Raw genomic sequence first — 21,671 nt, forward strand, 5'->3', positions numbered from 1 at the left:
CTAAAATTTAACAAATGTTATAAAATTAATATCTTGTTAGCTTAAAGAAATTACAACAAATTCCATCGACTATCAATTAGTATGGTAGCGTATAATTTGCACATCTTTTATTTACAGATACATAATCAATATTTATAATTACAGGTATTTTGATGATAAAGATGAGAAAATAACCTTATGTAACTGATAATTTATTTATTAAAGGATTGTAAGATTTATTCATCAAAAGAGTACATTTACACCATATACAATTTACCGTGGGAGAATCACCAGAAATATTGGGAATTCAACTTCGCATTACGAAGGACTAGAATATTGATTTTCTCCGCTTTCAAATAATATAAACTGCATGATAAAGGTGAAATAGATCATAAAGTCAAAGTTTGTGTTGGTCATTGATCCGATTTATCTATGTATCTACGTAGTAGTCTAAAACACTCAAAACACTAAAACAATTATATTTCATTTAGATTTCAAATCCTTGCACGCTGTCGAGTGTTTGGAGATTTTGTCAATTTGTTTGGAGACATTATCATATATGACTTTAATGTTTGTCTTTGCTTATCCGGATCGTGCTACCAGCAATTACAACAAGTGAAAAAAATTCATAAACATCTTAGGTTCAACAAGGAAATCTTAACAAATTTAAGGAAACGTCAATCTGGGTATTTTTCCACATAAAATATTGTTAACGTACGAACGTTGGAAGAGTTACATGTATGTTATGTTTTTGTTTTTGTTTGTGTTTTTTTTTTTGGGGGGGGGGGGAGGTTATAGGTTTATTAAAGGAAAAACATGGATATTGAAATTTATTTATCGAATTTGCCAACAAAACTAATTAAAAACTTTGTAGTTTAAGAAGTGGAAAAGAAATATATTGACATGTAGATGGTTTAATGTTTTGTAAGAGAATTATATGTCTGATATTGGTAACAATTACCGTTAGTTATTCAAATGTACTGATATATGTATATCGAATTTAAAGACTATGTGTTTACCAAATATCAAATTTAAATGTTTCAAAATCTTAAACTTTGTTCATTGCATTGTCACAATTAGTAAAATTACTATAATTAGGAGAGTAAGCCATCTTGATTACCAGTAACATCTATCTTTTATCCATTCAACATACCGATAATTCTCATATGTTGTAGATTTTGTACATATTGCAGTTAAATATTTTCACTACACAGTTACTTCGGTTTTAATTATATTCTAATAAATGTCATTGTCATAGAAACAGACCTGTCAAAATACCAACAGAAGCTGTGACCAGAATTTATCCCGTCTCCGAAGCGTAGGAAAAATCAACTCCTTTGTACGCTTGAGGCACATCAATTACACCATTAACACTTTGTCAGCGGAACTTTCATTGCAGCAAACATTTAGTACGTAAATCTTTATAGTTACATGTTTTTAAGACATAATGTTTAGATATGCATTTTACCAGGAAATTTTGACAACATAGTGAATAAAGCCAATAACACCATTGACGCCATTAACACTTTATCAGCGGAAATTATCTTTCATTGCAGCATACATTTACGTAAATCTTTATAGTTAAATGTTTTTAAGAAACAATGTGTAGATGTGAATGTTACCAAGAATTGTAATTCTATCATTTTTCTGCAAATATTGGTACTTTTGAATTTAAAAATTTGTTGTTTAAATGAAAGTAAAGAGGTCATATGCAGGAAGTTTTGCGTTAACAATTTTAAGAGTTATGTCCCTTTATACTAAATCATTGATTAGTTGTTGTTTTTTTTTATATATTTTCTCTTAATTTTTTTCATCCTGACATTGTGAATTATACACCAACCGAAAGATTGATATATTGAACAATGTAATCAATTTGGTTTATTCATTAGTTGATGTTAACTAATGCTATATATCATATCACAAAGATATGAGTGGACCGATATTGCAAATGCCTTCTTGCTCAGCATATTGTTCATGTACTGACTATTACGAAACAAATGTAGGTTCTATTGTTTGTTTCTTTATTGATACTGATTTCCTTTCTTTATTTACTTATACTTCTTAACCTTAGGATTAATGTCAACTGATCTCATCAGAATCCCGAGCTATGTGTATAAAAAATATTTACTTCTACTTCAAGTAAAATATTTTGTGTCTTTTCAATAATGTCCCGTAATGTTTCGGACATAAATGACACAGTCTTAGTTTCGTTTATGTGGGTGTCTGTACATTTTTTTTAACTTTTTTTCTATTAGAGAAATTTTACAATTTGACTCTATTGGATTGTTTCTTGGCTGTACGTACCTTTTACACAGCTGCAAGCCTTTGTCTCCGTTATTACTTCTCGGTGGTGTGTTGTAATAACAATCGATAAAATCCGTTTAATATATACTTCTAGAGAAAATGCCGGCTGTATTTTAGAACACGTGTCCATTTCTAATTATACACACAATAAATAATTTTCAAATCAAAACACGGATTTTAATTACTTTCATTATCCTATTTTTTTGTTAATATGAAATTGATTTCATTATACAATTTTCTTATGATGGCTTGATTACTAGTGATAAATGACAAAATGCTTTTACTTTACTGTGTTTCACACTACAATGTAGAAACATAAGCTGTAGTTACATGTTGATAACTCAACATCTTGGCATCTACAGAGAGATGGGAATATGCTGTGCTGGCAAGAGCACCTTTGGATATTTTCTTTTCCAGTACATTTCTGATCTTTTATTCGGGGTTCGTTTAATATCAGCTCAGCTGAAATATTGATGAAAGATTAATTAATTAATTAATTAAGAATAATATTTTTTATTTATATACTTATTAATAATCAAACGTTATTATATAACTATACACTAATTTACATCTTCAAGCAAATTTAAATACCATAGAGACGTATTCAACACTGAAAGGAAAACTTGGCATTAAGATATACGGTATTTGGTTTAAGAAAAAAAGTGGTATCATAGGAGCTTTCATGTTGAGCATATCATCTGCAAGTTTGACGTCTAAAAATTTCAAAATCAAAAGAAATATTTGATGCAATTATTTTTTTCTACGTCAATGTTATATGTATATGTTACATCTAAAATGTGTGCTTTCAATTTTCATTTGTTTAAAAATAAACTTACAATTCTTTATAAATCTAATAAATTACCGATCATTCCGTAGCAATGCAGGCTTAACACCACCATTTGCAAATGTTCTTTGGAATTACATGTAGAGAAACTTTTTTCAAATGTCTTATTTATGTCAATGGCAAAGTATTTGAATTCCACTTCAGTTATTTTGGATTCATCTGAATCATCACCCACCAGATGTGTATGAATCTGACAGAAGTCAGATTTAGAATGGCCACCGTCTGAAAATCATTTACTTGTTATGAAAAAAGATTAATCACTCGAAAAAAAACCTCATAAAAAGTGTTATTTTGTTTTACACTTACTTTTATTTACATGTATGATTATTGATAGGTTCCAAAGATAAAAATGGCAAATATCTTCACTTGTTAAGAATGAAACGACGTCTTGATAACTGTATGTCCTAAAGTCAAATGAATTTTAGAAATATACTTAACATACTAAGCAAGTCTTAAAGAATCTGTTTTTGCTAAAACATACAGAACATTGCTTATAAAAGAAACATACCCACCCTACATAGTTTAAAGCTGTTGTGTATGAGACCTGCACCATGTACATGACCAATATCTTCAAACGAATTGAATCTGCAGCGTATTAAAACATTTTTCTTTTAAACATATATAAATTATTCAATTTTCTAATCAGCAATGACATGTTCAAAATCTACTTTCAGTACTTACCAAAAAGTAATTTGAAGCAGTACCCAAATCTTATGATATACATATTTACTATTCTGGTATTCTTGAGAACAACACAATGATACGTGTATTGTTTAAATATATACGAATATACCAAAATTGTTATCATCTTCCTTAATATATAAAAAAATAAACAGGTGGTTTGGTATACATTTTCTCATGGGAATTTTTCGAAGAAGCATATCATTTATCTAGATAAACTTGAAAATTAATCACAACTTATCGATGTATGTAACAATAATATAGTTTAATAGAACCCAGTTGTGTATCAATATTAGTTTTTTCAAGCAATGTTAATGTAATAAAACTAGTGAGAGTTTTATTTAGTGATATTTTCTGTCAATGTGATTCAGACGATGTTAATTCATCAACTCAGCATCAATTTTGACGGCAACAAAATTAGCGTCTCATCAATTGTAAAAAAATTAAGGTGTCATTTTTGATTCGTTACTGAACATGAATCACCAGGTTCGAAACATCGCAAAATCATGTTACCACCAACTACGGAACATTGGTCGCACTCGACCCTTAATATCAGATAGCGCTAGTAAAACCCTTGTATGCTCACTTGTGACCTCTCGTTTGGACTACGGCAATGCCTTACTAAACGGTTTATGTACAAGTTCCTTGTCAAGACTTCAAAGGGTTCAAAACACAGCCGCTAGGATTATAACGCGTCATTATAACTAGGAAATGTGACCACATAACACCAGTGCTGGTCAAGTTACACTGGCTCCCAATCGAGCAGCGAATTCAATACAAGCTGATCCTACAGGTTTTCAAAGCCTTACACGGAACATCGCCATTTTATATACAAGAACTGGTCCAGGTCTACAAGCCATAAAGGTCTCTGCGCTCAGAGAGCTCTATGCTCCTTGTTCAGTCGCGTGCGCGGACTAGGTCGTATGGTGACAGGCGGTTCGACGTGGCCAGTTCTACACTGTGGAACAACCTTCCCCAAAATCTTAGATTAGAGGGAAATTTTATTCGTTTTAAAAAATTATTGAAAACCTACCTTTTCAGCAGGGCTTATCCAGACTATTCTTAAGTATTTACGCATTTAAACATTATTTTATTGAGTACAGAGACAGCACAGCATTGATTTTCACATGTAAACTACATTTTAGTGTTATATAAGTATGTAGTTTTTTTTAAATTTAGTGTATTTAGGTATATTATTTATGTTCTTAACATTTTTTGCCAATAGCTTTTATATGTACAGCGCTATAGAGTAATTTAATGTAAATTATATATGGCGCTTTATAAATTTGTATAATAATAATTCAATGGAATGAAAAAACCCCACGATTTCCCTTTTGAAACGCCCCCTCTAGCTTGTCAGGTTTCCATACACGGCTAAAAATAGAAAGTCTACGGGAATTTTGCATTGCATTAGCCATTATTTAGTTCGAATGATAACGTTGAAAAATTGCGCGAGGTATCCCGAGTACTTCCGAATGGATACAAGTTTTGTTTTTGTTTTTTTTTTTATTAATTTCAAAAAACCACTTACGTACGAGGGTTATTAGAAAAGTTCGCGGACAAGTTCCATTATGAGCGGACTATTTGCGTGATCCCAGCGAAACTTCTATGATTTAAACTTGACGTATTTTCAAACAAGTGTGTAAAGATTTGTTCTATTTAAGTGCATCATAAAATATTTACAGTTTACTTCTTATGATCATAGATATTGCTTCAAGGAGCATGTCCGGTTTTTTTAATTTTTTATATTTTGCACACCTTTTTTCTAAGTAAAACAAATGTACCGTTTAAGCGCATAAAATGCACGATATTTCACATGACATCATAATAACTTAAAAATTTCATTTTGTGAAAGTTTCAACTAGTTTGAAAAATTTCTTACTGTTTTACCGCCGATTATGGACGACCAACCCTCGAATATTGAGTCTAAAACGTTAACGTCAATGGACGTCTTGGAGTACCGCGCTGTCATAAAATTTTGTGTCCAGGCAGGGAAAAAAACCAAATGGTCCATAGATGCTGCTGGATATGGCCCACATGTGGCTAGGACAATTGTATACAAATGTCATCAAAGGTTTAAATATGGAAGGACTGATATTTTTGACGACAATTGAAAAGGAAGGCCACAAGAAGTGGAAACCAGTATAACTGAATCTGTACTTAGGGAATGTAATACTGATAGGAGAGTCACTGTGCGTGAGATTGCTGATAAATTCGACTTTTGTGTCCCGACAACTCATCAGATCATTACAAAAAATCTTGACTTCAAAAAGTTTGTGCACGATGGGTGCCCAGACTGCTGTCTCCAGATGAAAATAGAGGCGGGTTTCTTCATCCAGCGAGCTTTTACGACGATTGAAGAAAGAAGGTGACACGTTTCTGAGTAGTATAATCACCACGGATGAGACCTGGTTATACCATTTTGACCTGGAAGCCAAACAACAATCGGGTATGTGCAAGAGGAGAGGGTCACCGCCACCGAAGAAAGCTAGAGTGACAAAATCGGCCGGAAAACACATGTTTATCATGTTTTTGGACATGAGAGGAAGGATGTTGACGCATGCCGTACCGAGTGGACAGACTGTCAACGCTAACCATTATTCAAAGGTACATTGTTTAATAAATTAAATGAAATAAAAAACATAACCCATTTTTAGGTGGAAAAAATCCACTAGAACTTAATAAAACTATTTTGTTAAATGCTTGACTATGCGCAATTTATCGTTATGAGCGATGTTATAAAACTTGGCTTAAAATTCATTGAAGCTTATTCGACGTGACTTGGTTCAGGCTTGAAGAAGCGTCTGGGTGTTGCTGCTGATCTAAGTTCCGTAATTTTTCACCAGGACGACCCCGCACATACTGCATAATCAACAATGCTGGACATCGATTTACTGGACTTGAGCTCTTGAAGCACCCCCCCCCCCCCATACAGCCCGGATCTTTCACCAATGGACTTTGCTCTTTTCCCGTATCTAAAGTCAAAACTGTGTGGTCAGAGATTTTCTGACCTGTATGAGCTACGATATGCCACAAAAGACATTACTCAAAAACTTGACAAATCATGGTATGAGGATACATTTTATAAATGGGTTAAACGACATGAAAAATGCGCGGAACTGAGGGTGTTTACTTCGAAAAAGAGCGACAGATTTGCCTTTCCATTTTTCCTGTCCTGCTTTATGTCTCCTTTATATGTGTGCAAAGCATATAAATCAACATATACTTTGATTCATATCTTTGAACTTGACATAACGCGTTAAACAAGACTTGATCAAGTTTAAACAGTCCTCAAAATGGCTTCTAAGGCAGCGTTTGCAATTCTTTGTATTTTAGGTATGTTGCCCTTGTCTAATGTATAGCTTATTTACGTTACATTATGTCATATTTGATAAAAGGGCACACTGTCAATCTTTTTTTTTATTACATATAAATTTGATTGCGGTTAATTTGTAACACTGGCTGGATGTCAATTTATTTACAAGATGAAAAAAAATTAAGACTGAATGAATACTTACAATAGAGAATGGTTTTGGTTTTTTGCAGTAAGCAAAACTTGAATGTTCTTGAGAGTAATTTTAATTTGGTGTCAGGATTAATGAATTTCATTCAAAAAGCAAACAAATACTTGTAATTAAAAGATTAAGAGTTTATATAAATACCTATTTATTGAACTTATAAAGGAAATTGTTGGACATTTAAGAGGTAAGAATATTTTTTTAAAGCGTGACACATATACTATATCATATCGTCATACTGTCATAGTACGTACATTAGTACATTGTAGCACTGACTAGAAAGCCTGACAGATAACATACATTTTTTAATGAAGCTGTATATACCAAATTTTAAATATAACACTAAACATTCTTCAAACAATAGATTCAACCACTGTTACAAATACATATTTCTAGGTTTTCTAGGTGAAGTTTTGTATAGAAATGTGCAGGGATCATCATGTTATAATCCTCTATAAAACCTACTCAAGAAACAAAAAACACTGTAAGCATAGCTATCATTTAACAACTGTTCCTCTCACTATTCTAATTACTTTAATTTCAAAGAGCACTTTTACATCAATCAACTGTAGATCTGTTTTCAAGATCTATTTGAAAAGTCTTTTTAAATTACAGGAGTATTCAGAACCTGATGAAAATATTAAACGTGCCGCATTGGACGTATGTTGAAGGTGAAATATAGTGGTGCCCTATTCAAAGAAGCATTTTATACGTATTAACATAAAACTAATTTAATAAACGTCCATGATCCTGTCAATTCCTAATGTATCTATCTGGTGTATAATGTTTAATAATTCAGTTCGTAGTTTAATTTCAGCAAATCACCAAATTGAGGACCGTTGACGAGTCTCTTCACTGCATGATTCTTAATACAAGAATAAACGGGGCAAAGAACGAGCTAGAGAAACAAAATACCACTCCAAAAAGAGGTAATGCTATGCCGTCTGTATAAGAGGGTGATTTGTAACAGAATGGTTGTGAGTAAACATGTACTTAATGAAAGTTTGTATAAAGTAAGTGGATAAATAATTTATAATATTTAAATATTTATATGTATTGTTTCATTAACATTTCATTTAGTTTCCAACTTGTTGTTTTGATACATTGTTGAACTTCATTAAGAATAGATCACACTATTCCAATTTGAATTCATGAAACAAGACTAACAATAGCATCTAATACACATTTAATCGGTTAAAATACTACCTAGGAGTAGGTTAAACATTTTATTATGATGAAATAGTTTTTTTTAGTTATTAAAAATGATTACCAACATTATAATCTAAAAACAAATCATATTTTGAATGCAGAACATCGAGAGTGTAAAGGCATTACATGTACTTAACTGTCCCCGTTCCTCAGCCGTGCTCGATCATTTTAAACTATTCAAATGCGTTTTTCTTTCGTACTATAAAACTCTCTTTTATATAGACACATTTACATGTAATTAGTCTTCTAGTGTTTATATCAGGATCACTTATTCTACGTAATACTTCGTTAAGTGGCTGCACGGAAGTCTACTACGTAGTGGTAATGGGGTTAGAGCCACTGATGCACTGCTGCAATCAATTTTTTAAAATCTCAATTTGTATATTTATTCCTTTATATCCATCATGGACAACTTTGCAATAACTTTATAAAATGCACGGATGCTATTAATAAATGTCTTTTTATTTCACTTTATTTATAAAGTTTGAAGGACATATAACATCTTTACAATGAAATAAACCTTTGAGGCTGCGGGCCATGGAACCTGAATATGTCATTTTTAATTGAATGAATATGACTGTATACATGCGCAAGTCTTTGAAAAATCCAGTGTAGATACAAGGACTTAAGAATTTAAAATATATTAAATATGTTAAATACATTTTATATTCAATAAAGATGGGAAATGAATTCAATGTTCTAACAAGTAAAGTGTATAAAAAGTCAAAATATTGAAATTGTGTAAAGTTTAAACCTCTAAATCATTGACTGGATGCTTAATTGATTGATGTTCATATTAACACTATGAACGTTAAAGAAGGAAGATATATATGAATGTGAATTATTTACATGCGTACCATATCCTGTCCAAAGTTCAATTTTCATTCAAGGTTAATATAGTCATAAAAATAACTTATACAATTTCCAACCAATAGAGTTCAAAACAAAAATACTTATCATGCAATTTATTCGTATTATTTCAGCATTTACTAGTTTTCATGTTTCATTAAAACGAAATACTTCATATCGGCAATTACAAAGAACATGTTACTAGAACAGTTCTGAAACGTGTTTCCTTTTTTTCCTGTCCTGTTTTATGTCTCTTTAATTATGAGTGTGCTGTGCTAATGAATAAATTTCCACTTTGACTCTCATGGTTGTACTTGGTACAAAACATTTAACAGGACGCCCTCAAGTTTAGACAGCTGAAAATATATACAGTCATGAGTGATCATCATCAAATATCTCCTCAATGTGGTTCCTAATGCAGTTTTTGCAATTGTATGTATTATATGTAAGTTGCTTTTTACTTATGCGTAGCTCTTTACGTTACATTAGGACATAAATACTGTAAATATACTGTACATTGTCAATGGTTACCCATCAATTTGTTTTTTTTAAGATACCAATGGTACCAGTTGGGTTTGATTCTATAGATTGATTGGCTCTCAATTTATTTACAAGACAAATAATAAACAAAATAATTACAAGCAAAAGGAAATTTTTTAGGTTGAGTGAGGAGCGGTTTGCAGTGTTCGAAAACTCATTTGTCATTAAGAGTCATTTTAATCTGGTATAGAGATAAAAATGTAATTTAAAAACCTGTAATAAAAGAATAAGAGGTTCTCTAAACATTTACTTAATTTAATCATTGGTATAGGAAAAATATTGAAATTTATGAGAGGTAAGAATAGAAATAACTAACTAATAATATGTGTGTCTCATACACTATGTCAAATTTGTCTAATTATGTATATGTGTAGCTATAATTAACGATAATTGACGATATTTGACGGATATGTTTATGAACCAATATCCACTTTGATTTTAATGATTATATTTTGAACTTCGCATTTAAAAAGGACATTCCCAAGTCTAAACAACTGGAAATTGTATACAAATACAAGTAGCCATTATCAAATGTTCCCTAGCACTGTCCTCAATATGGCGCCTAATGCAGCAATAACAATTTTGTTTATTTTAGGTAAGTTGCTTTTTCTAATATATAGCTCTTTAGACTATATTAGGGCATTTTTGATAACACAATACATTGTCAATCTTTATCCATAAGAGAAATCGAAAGGTCTTTTTTCCATGTAAAGGGTCGCGGTTAATGTGTAACACTGGCTGGTTGTTAATTCGTTTACAAGACAAAGTAATTTAAGATTGAATAAATACTAACCTAGTGTTTTATACCTTTTTTAAATACAAAGTCCGAATACATAAGAGAGCACAACATAATAAAAAAAATATGTTTATGAGCAACATCTTACAAAGAACATTCACTTATTTTAACGTATTTTGAACGATATATCTACACATTTTCAGCCAGGATTTCATCACCGTTTCTACGTTGAATCAACGTTAAATTTGTCGTTCAAACAACGTTATATTTTCAACGTTGCATCAGCTTCCATATGTAACATTTTTATCAATGTTGATTCAACGACGATGCCTGACGTTGAAACAACATTGTTTCAACGTTAAAATGACCACCGGGAACAAGAGGGGATATTTTGTTCCTTTGCAGAAAACAAAAACTTAAGCTTGTTTGTAAACGAGAGCAATTCTAATTTGGTATAGACATGAATGAACATATATATTTCAAAAAGCAATCTGTAATTAAAAAATATATATATAAACATTTACTTATTTATATTATTGATTTAAGAAAATTTTTGAAAATAATGCGAAGTAAGAATATAAATAAATAACTTATACTCAGTCTGGTAAAAGGCGTGTCACATACACTATGCCACATTTGTCTTAAGTTGTACTAGTAACCGTGACAGATAATATATTATCTGTCACGGTTGCAGTTTTGAGGCAGAGCTTAATAAAAAAAAATATATTTTTATTAAGCTCTGCCTCAAAACAACAACCATAATTCCAATGTCTTGATATAGAATAACTGAATCTATTTTATGAAACAAAGTAATTTGATATCAAATTTTACACATAAGGACATTAACCTTGGTTCCAAATAGTTTAAACCAGTGTTACTTATACATATAAACTGGTGTTTTGTAGGTGAAATGTTGCATAAAAATGTACTCGGAAGTGAATGTTTTAATCCTCCTGAAAACCTACACAAAAATAAAACACTGTAAAAAAAAAAAAAGCAACTATACCTCTCATTACTCTCATTACATCAATTTCAAAGCGCTCTTTTACGTCAATCAACCGTAGATTTGTTATCTAGATCTATATAAAATGGTCTTTTTCAAATTACAGAGATACTCAGAACCTGTTAAAAATATTAAACATGTCCCATTGGACATATTTTGAAGGTAAAAAAATAGTTGTGCTTTATAAAAAGTCATTGTATAAACATAAAATAATTCTAAAAAGTGTACATGATCCAAAAGATACCAAATTTTCAAAATTTTAATTTTAGCAAATACCTCAAGTCAGAATACACAGCATGGAATAAATCAGAAATAATATTTATATTTGTGCTTCCCAGGTGAAATTTTGTATAAAAATGTGCAGGGACCACAATGTGATAATCCTTTAGATAACCTAGACAAAAATAAAACACTGTAAGTATTCCTATCATTTTACAACTGTAGCTTTCATAACTTCATCTACTTTAAATCGCTCTTTTACATCGACCAACTCTAAAACTGTTATCTAGATCTATTTGAAATGGTTTTGTTTAAATTACAGGGATATTTGGGACCTGTTGGAAATATTAACTTCGTCGCATAGGACATATTTTAAAGGTAAAAAATGTAGTGGTGCTTTATTCAAAGTAGCATTCCATATTACTATAAACATTAAAATAATTTTCAATAAAAAGTTTACATGATCCTAAAGATATGTAACGTATCTATCGGGTGGGTCATTTTCAAAAATTAAGCTCGTTGTTTAATTTCAGCAAACAACTTAAGTGAAAATACACAGCATGGAATAGAAAAGTCACGGAAAAAGACATTTGAACTTTGTTTTCTGACAATGTGCTTCGATATTACCTGTTCATGTGTTGATGCGGGAAAAGATACCTGTACCTCGTTGAACACCTCTACAGATAAAAGTACCCGCTTGAGGACTAGTGATGCGTGTCCTTACTGCATGCTTCTTAATCCAAGAATCAACGTGGAAAAGAATAAACTAGAGAAACAAAATGTCACTCAAAAGAGAGGTATGTTATGACGTCTGTATAAGAGGGTGATTTGTAACAGAATGGTTGTGAGTAAACATGTTATTAATGGAAGTTTGAATGGAATAGGTGGACAAATAATGAACACTATTTAAGTATTAATGTATTGATACATTATTTAACTTCATTAAGAATAGATCCAACTATTCCAATTTGAATTCATAAGACAAGACTAACAATAGCATCTAATATACGTATAAAAGGGTAAAAATACTACCTAGGAGTAGGTTGAACATTTTATTATGGTTAAAGATTTTTTATGTTATTAAAAATGATTACCAACATTAAGATCTACAAACAAACTACATTTTGAATGCAAAACATCGAGAGTGTAAAGGCATTATATGTACTTAACTATCTCCGTTCCCCAGCCGTGTTCGATAATTTTAAACTATCCGGGGGCATTTTTCTTTCGTACCATAAATCTTTTTTTTATGTAGACACATATACATGCAATTAGTATTCTATTGTTTTTATCACGATCATTTATTCTACGACTTACTTCGTTTACTGGCTGCACGGAAATCTACTACGAAGAGGTAATGGGGTTCCAGTCACCGATGCAACGGGGCTACTTTTTTTAAAATTAATCTCAACTTGTATACTTATTCCTTTAAATTCAACGTGGACAACTCTGCAATAACTTTATAAAATGCATAGATACAATCAATAAATGTCTTTGTATTCGCTTTATTTATAAAGTTTTAAGGACATATAACATCTATACGATGAAAAAACCTTTGAGGCTGAGAGATATGGAACCTGAAAATGTTATTTTTAATTGAATGAATATAACTATACACAAATGCAAGTATTTTAAAAACTCATTTCTAGAAACAAGAACTTAAAAATTTAAAAGTATTGGAATTGTGTAAAATTTCAACTTCTAAATTATTGACTGGATATTTAAATGCTTGTTTATATATCAACACTATGAACGTTAGAGAAGGAAGAGATATATGAATGTGAATTATTAACATGCGGAACATTTCCTTTTCAAAGTTCAAATTTCAATCAAGGTTATTATAGTCATAACAAATCTTTTACAATTTCTAACCAAAAGAGTTGAAAACAATGGTACCTTTCATACAATTTATTCGTTTTATTTCTCCAATTTCTTGTCTAGTTTTCAAGTTTCATTAAACTAAAATACGTCATATCGGCAATTACAAAGATCACGTTACCAAAACAATTCTGAATGGTATGTTCCCCTTTTCCTGTCTTGTTTTATGTCCCTTTTATTATTACTGTGCTATGCTTATGAATAAATTTCCACTTTGATACTCATATTTGTACTTGGTATAAAGCATTTTAGCAGGACACCCTCAAGGTTAAACTTTTGGGTTGGGTAGGGACGGTTGCAGTGAACAAAAACGTGTTTGTCATTAAGAGTCATTTTGATCTGATATAAGCAAAAAAGAAAACATACATTTTTATTAAGCTCCGCTTAATATCAACAACCACAATTTAAGTGCTTTGATATAAAATAAAACGATAACTGGTTGAAGTTTATTTTTAAAAAAATATACAGGCAGCAACATCTTTTAATCCTCTAGATAAACTATACAAAAATAAAACAAAACACTGTTAGTATAGCTATCATATCATAGATGAAGCTTTCATTACTTGATTAACTTTAAAGCGATCTTTTAACATTTAACAATTGTTTTCTATTTGGAATGATCTTGTTTAAATTACAGAATTATTCAGAACCTGTTATTAATATATAACGAGTCGCATTCGGCTTATTTTGGAAGTAGAAAAATAATTGTGTTTTAGTCAAAGTCATTGGAAAAAATTAAACTAATTTTTAAAAAAAATGTAAATAGTGTAAAGATACGTACATTGTGATGTATCTATTATGTATCTATTATGTGTATTTATTCTAAAAATTCAGTTCGTTGTTTAATCTCAGCAAATAATTTAAGTGAAAATACACAGCGTGTAATAGATCAGGCATCTCCACTGAAGAAGATATTTGAACTTTGTTTTCTGATAATGTTCTTCGATGTTAACTGTTTGTGTGTCTCTCCAATGCATTAATCTTCATCCAAGAACCAACGGAGCAAAGAATAAAAAAGAAACAAAATACCACTCAATGAAAACAAGCAGAGAATATCTAGGATGATGACGTTTACCTCCAAATGGAAATGATGCAAATATGATGTATGCTAGGTCATTTTTATAATTTGATGAGTTATGACAGAATTGTTTTGTGTAAAAATGTACTAACAAAAGTTGAAACAAAAAATTTGACCAAGATTTTGCAATGTTTAATTAGTAATATGTGTTGTTTCATTTACATTAAATTAAGCTTCTAGCTTGTTGTTTTGATACATTATTTAACTCATTTAGAATACATCAATTTAACTAATCCAAGATAAATCAATATGATCAATACTATAACAATAGAATCTAAAATACAAATAACGTTGTTTGTAAATTAAGTGCAGTTGAAAAGAGTATCTGTTAAAATCCCACATATGAATAAGTTCAACATTGTATTATGATATGTTTTTTAAAACTATTATCAAAATTAAGATTAACGAAACAAATGTTATCTTGAATGCACAAGATGGAAAGTGTAACTGCATTACAGGTACATAACGATCTCCTATCATCGGCCTCGTTCGATAACTCTAAAATATCCGGATGTTTTATTCATACAATAAATCTGTCCTTTTTAGACAATTCAATTAGTTTTCTAGTGTTTATATTACAATCAGTAAATCAACAAAATGATTGGCTTACTGATCCACGGAGATCTACTACATTTAGGTAATAGGGTTCGACCCAACGATGCACCGCTGCAACCTTCTTCTTTTTTAAATTTTTTATTATCCATCGTGGGCAAAGCAAATAACTTTGTAAAATGCGTGGATACCATAAAACCATCAAAATCTCTTTTTATATCATTCATAAAGTTTGAAAAACATATCATATTTTTACGATAAAAGTCAATGCTTTGATGCCGCCGATTGGATATCCTTCAAATGTTATTTTAATCGGATGAAAATGACTGCACAGATCAGGTGTATTTGAAAAATTCCTTAATTTTGTAGAAAACAAGGCCTTAAAATTTTTAAACATATCAAATAACTTTAATACATTTGATATACAACAAAGATGGAAAGTGAATGTAATGTTTTAACAGGTAAAATGTTTAGAAAGAAAAAATGAAAATGTTATGTGAAATCTAAACGTCTACATTAATGACAGAATGTTGATGAAGTTGATTTAGACATCGACACAATGAACGTAAAAGAAGGAAGAGTTTCATAAATGTAGACTATTAACATGCGTGCCATTTCCTGTCCAAAGTTCAATTTTTATACCAGGTTATTATAGTCATAAAAATAACTTTTACGATTTCTATCTAATAGAGTTGAACACAATGCTTCTTATCATGCAATTTGTACGTTTTATTTAACAATTGACAAGTTTCCATGTTTCATTAAAACGAAATATGTCGTATCGGATATAACCAAGGACACGTAAAATCGAGTTTCTTTTGTTTCCTGTCCTGCTTTTTGTCTATTATATAAGTGTGCTACGCTTGTGAATACATATCCGCTTTGAATCTCGTGATTGTACTTGGCATAACTCATTTAAACAGGACATCCTCAAGTTTAAACAGCTGGAAATTATATACGAATACAAGTGATCATAATCACATGTTCCCTAGCACTCTCCTCAATATGGCTCCTAATGCAGCTTTTGCAATCTTATGCATTTTAGGTAAGTTGTTTTTTTACTAATACTATACTAATGTATAACTTCTTATGTTATATTAAGACATATTTCATAAACAGATACATTGTCAAATTCATAAAAATAAATCTCGAAAGTTTTTTTATTTGTAAACATTATAAAGGGGTTGGGTTTAATTTGTAACATTGGCTGGTTATCAATTTATTAGTTTGTGCTGATGTTGATAGTGTTGTTGTTGGCTCTTGAGAATAGAAATAAATATTAGTTAGTACATGTAATCATGACATTATAATATTTCATATCTGTCCTGATATGTACATCTGTACCTTTAACTAGTAATGTTACATATAAAATACATTTTTATTAAGCTCCGTCACAATTCCAATGTCCTAATACAAAATTACTGATTTATTATTTTGAAACAAAGAATTTGATATCAAATTTTACACATGAGAACATTAAACATGAGAACACTGTCTCCAAAATTTAGTTTGAACCACAGTTAATAATATTTATATTTGTGCTTCCCAGGTGAAATTTTGTATAAAAATGTGCAGGGATCACAATGTGATAATCCTTTAGATAACCTAGACAAAAATAAAACACTGTAAGTATTCCTATCATTTTACAACTGTAGCTTTTATAACTTCATCTACTTTAAATCGCCCTTTTACATCGACCAACTCTAGAACTGTTATCTAGATATATTTGAAATGGTTTTGTTTAAATTACAGGGATATTTCGGACCTGTTGGAAATATTAAATTCGTCGCATAGGACATATATTAAAGGTAAAAAATGTAGTGGTGCTTTATTCAAAGTAGCATTCCATATTACTATAAACATTAAAATAATTTTCAATAAAAAGTTCCAAGTTCCTAAAGATATGTAACGTATCTATTGGGTGGGTCATTTTCAAAAATTAAGCTCGTTGTTTAATTTCAGCAAACAACTTAAGTGAAAATACACAGCATGGAATAGAAAAGTCACGGAAAAAGACATTTGAACTTTGTTTTCTGACAACGTGCTTCGATATTACCTGTTCATGTGTTGATGCGGAAAAAGATACCTGTACCTCGTTGAACACCTCTACAGATAGAAGTACCCGCTTGAGGACTAGTGATGCGTGTCCTTACTGCATGCTTCTTAATCCAAGAATCAACGTGGAAAAGAATAAACTAGAGGAACAAAATGTCACTCAAAAATCGACAACAATGAACATTAAAGAAGGAAGAGGTGTATACCTTTGTAAATTAAAATTAATAACATGCGTACCATTTCCCGTCAAGAGTTAAATTTTCATACCAGGTTATCGTAGTCATTAAAATAACTTTGAAAATTTATAACGTAAAGTTTTCAAAACAATGTTCCTTTTTATGCAGTTTATACGTTTTTTAAACAATTTACTACTTCATTTAAGCGAAATGTGTCATATAGGAAATTACAAAGAACATGTTTACCAGGACAATTCTCAACACATATATTAAGCAATAATCATATTTTGAATTATACCTTTTAAACTCAAACCATATCTTATATATTGTTTTTACTGAACATATTTGTATTATTAAAGAATGTTTTGTTTTTTTATCAGAATACAGACCATTGGCAGTAGCATTTATACTGGGAACAGTTTTCGGCTGTGTGCTTTTTATATTTCCGATTCTCTTCTGCAGAAATAGGTACTTAGATACCTATGTATACATGTCTATGAAAATGAGAAAAGCGAACGACAGTCGGAATGTTCCATGTTAAAAATACTTTAATTGCATCAAAACTTTATATATTTCCTTATTTATAATATATAAAAAAAAATCTTACAAATATATAATTGATCAGAGAGATAGGCAGCAAACATTTCAAAAGCTTCTATCATAGAAACCTCTCATATCTATTTTTATTTATAGTCGAACATTTTTTTTTTAAATGTCAAACGTTTCTGTTTTAATACGATATGAATCTAATGGTTTGTTTTTTATTCAAAGACAGTCAAAGAAACAGACTGACTCATTAGAAAACATACAGTTATATAGCAAATTTGTGGGTGAAACGTCGGCTTACTCAGAAATTTCAGAGAGCAATCAAAACGGCCAAGTAAGTACCTAATGGGTTTTTTTTTTGGCAATTAAATAAAAAAAAAATACGTATATGCTTAAATTGCAATTCATTTAGAGACTTTTTCAAATCGGTACAATTTTGCAAATGCACTTGTATTTGTCATTTTGGAGTTTTTTTTTCTTTCTCCATCTTCACACTTAACCAGATAACGCATATGTACGTCACATTTACATGTATGACAACAAGATGGTAAAACTCTCTCTGTCTATTGTCCGTTGAAGAAAAAGGTACAAGCTTCAGATTTAAATTATCGAGTGAATAAACGATAAAAAGCCGAATAAATATCAATATATTTCCATACAAGCATTTGTAAATGACGAAGTCCAACCTAACTTTTATAGTAACAAACAAGTATAAGCTTAAACAAATTACAAACACGTTTAAAAAACTGTTGCGTTCTGGTCAGGTCAAAATCAATCCGTTTTAGCCTTTCGAACTCGAGGTCATTATATTGCGACTAGTGTCAAACAAAATCATCAAATGAAAATTAAAGCAGATCTATTAATTTAGGAGTAAATTTGCAGGATTTCCTTGCAAAAAGCGAGCAAACAAAAACTACTTTAAACAAACCCTTTTGTTGTTGGTAATACTATGTGTCTTATATATTAACTAGGAATTGGCTGATGCAGGTGCAAATACTGGTGAATACATGGAGCCTATTTCAAAGAATACCATTCTTCAAAAAGCATTAACATCCCTTGCAGACCAAGACGAAAATCGTGAAAACAATGCGTACTTTACACTAACATTAGACAGAAGACAAGCTGACGGCGATGGGTATAACCATCTCAAACCAAATACTGGGCGACTTCCAACCTCTCCAGTTAATCAAGAAAATGATTCACTGTATCACACAATGGCTGGTGCTGAATCTCAGATAGCCCAAGTTGATAATGAGCCTGCTGAAAACCCTGTTATGTTTGAGAAAGGCACAGACGATGGCTGTAACACTCAGAGTTCTGATTATGAATCAAAGGGTGTTCAAGAAAAAAGATCACAAGATGAAAGGCCGTATTCTATGTGTATTCATGTGAGGGACATAACTGGGTATGATGAAACCGACAGCGAAACGCAGGAAAGGAATGAAAACACTTACAGTGAAGATGCGTACTTTGTATTAGAAAAACAGACTGTCTAACTTTTATTAACGACATGAGGTGAAACATGCGTTTGATAGAATAGAATTCCTACGTATATATTGTGACCGTTATTTGATCTCCATTCCATTTATTAGGATTATATATTAAGAAAGTTCCATTTCATTTTATAATTCAATAGTTTCACATGCAATTTTAGAAAACCTTTTTTGTTTGATTCAATTTCATTTCTAATTACTAGATAGTGTCAAATGCAATTTCTAATATCTTTTTTTGTTTGATTCTCTGTGTTGTTTTATGAAATAAGTCATATAAAATATGGCAATTGTTACTGTATTTTATTTGTGTTTTATATATTATTATAAACTAAAAATAAATTGTAATTTCATTAATTCTGTGTTACAAGTGTATATGTTTGTTAATATTTATGCAGTAATCAGTTGGCCTAATTTTGTTTTCTGCTTCCAAAAAAGTTACCTTCAAATTCTTATAAATCGCGCATTTAATTATATAACAGTATTTACAGTTTGCAAACCTTAGTTTGATAACCTTAAAAACTTGAAAGTAAAATAACGATAAAGGGTATTTTGTCTAAAGCATATGAGTAATGAAAAAACCAATACAAACATTACCTCTTAAGGAGTTTTTATTGGCGATATAGGTATGTGGCCAATAAAATAACACTAATGTCAGTTTCAGTCCCATTTGAAACTTTTGATTTGACTTGAAGTTTATTGGCCTTTCTATAAATAGAGAATAATACATGGCAAATTTGTATCACATCCGATATTAATCTGAGACTCCAATATCAGTCCGGGAAACGAAGGCCAGGGGTCGATATTGGGCTAGGGTTTCGTATTGTATTGTTGTTTTACATGTAATTATATATTTGAATTTTGAAAAATAATTTCCGTTTTCACTTTTATTTTTTTACAAGTATCCTGGCGCCATGGGTTTCCGATAGCCTAATACTAAACGTTGCCTCTAATGGTTGTCTCAAAAGTCAACAATTATGAAACTATATCATTTTTAACCTCAGACATAGCATCAAAAACCGCCGATACAAGAAAAAGAAAAGTCGCCATCATATGCAGTTTCTATGTACAAATAAACTAAATGCTTCATATGAACACCAAAAATGAGCCTCATCTGTTCTCGGCAGTATGATTCATCATTCTTTAATAATACATTGAATAAAAGAAACATAATCTAACGAATATATTTATTTCTAATTGTTTTTGCATTTACTTTAAACTAAATAGTTCGAATATTTTATTTACCCCTTTACTACATTTCATGACTTAAACGTAATACAATGCCATAATTTGTAAAGGTTTTTAGTTATGTTTTAATCTAAGAAGAATTTTAATCTATACCGCTATTCGCGTTCGATACTAAGAAAAACGGATCAAGTGATGTTATAATTTTAGCATGAAAATACATCATCAGATGTGTTTTACCACACAAAAAGTAAATTTAGATATTTTTATATTATAATTAAGATTTAAGGCAATTCTTATCAATATTTTTAAAAATAATAGTAAAACAAAGCTTTTTTTCGTCTATTGAGTAAGTGATATTTAAGCATTATTTCTTTTTTAAACATAGTCTTATAACTGCAGCGCTGTATGCATACACGTGCTATCGCGCATTACTCAATTTGTATGCAGCAGTGTTGGGGTCAATTGCTTAAAAAAGTAATTATTTTCTTTCAAAAACATTGACAATTTTATCAACTTAAATGATCATTTATAGATTTCTTGAAAAAAATTTGGAAAATTTTCTATAACAATAAATTCATCCAGTACCACTGAGTTTATGTTTGGTTCTGAACAAGATTTTCTCTATAGTGAATTAATTTATTATTCACGTAAGTGTGTTCATTCAGAAAATACAACTTTAGGCATTACAGCATATCAGTATATAAATGATAATGGCTAATTCACAAGATTATGATATTTGAACTACATCGAGTCTAAAAAAAAAAGGAGAGGTCTTCGGTATAAGAAGAGTTCACACCTTGACAAAGTTAGACCTATACCTATTGCC

At 30.6% G+C, this 21,671-nt stretch overlaps 2 protein-coding genes across 2 annotated transcripts; both read left to right on the forward strand.

The window, feature by feature from the left end:
- Positions 1-10,406: 10,406 nt before the first annotated feature.
- Positions 10,407-12,989, forward strand: LOC136275118 (uncharacterized). The gene is made up of 4 exons (XM_066083442.1): positions 10,407-10,519; positions 12,002-12,077; positions 12,205-12,260; positions 12,416-12,989. The coding sequence occupies exons 1-4, from the start codon at positions 10,456-10,458 to the stop codon at positions 12,688-12,690; spliced, it is 471 nt and encodes a 156-aa protein (XP_065939514.1). The 5' UTR covers positions 10,407-10,455; the 3' UTR covers positions 12,691-12,989.
- A 3,171-nt stretch (positions 12,990-16,160) lies between these two features.
- On the forward strand, positions 16,161-19,927 carry LOC117683264 (uncharacterized). Its single transcript, XM_066081353.1, has 7 exons — positions 16,161-16,435; positions 16,940-17,015; positions 17,143-17,198; positions 17,353-17,643; positions 18,002-18,089; positions 18,393-18,501; positions 19,139-19,927. The coding sequence occupies exons 1-7, from the start codon at positions 16,372-16,374 to the stop codon at positions 19,661-19,663; spliced, it is 1,209 nt and encodes a 402-aa protein (XP_065937425.1). The 5' UTR covers positions 16,161-16,371; the 3' UTR covers positions 19,664-19,927.
- Positions 19,928-21,671: the final 1,744 nt, after the last annotated feature.

This window comes from Magallana gigas, chromosome 4, assembly GCF_963853765.1.
Source record: "Magallana gigas chromosome 4, xbMagGiga1.1, whole genome shotgun sequence".
In the NCBI taxonomy this organism is placed as follows: Eukaryota; Metazoa; Mollusca; class Bivalvia; order Ostreida; family Ostreidae; genus Magallana; species Magallana gigas.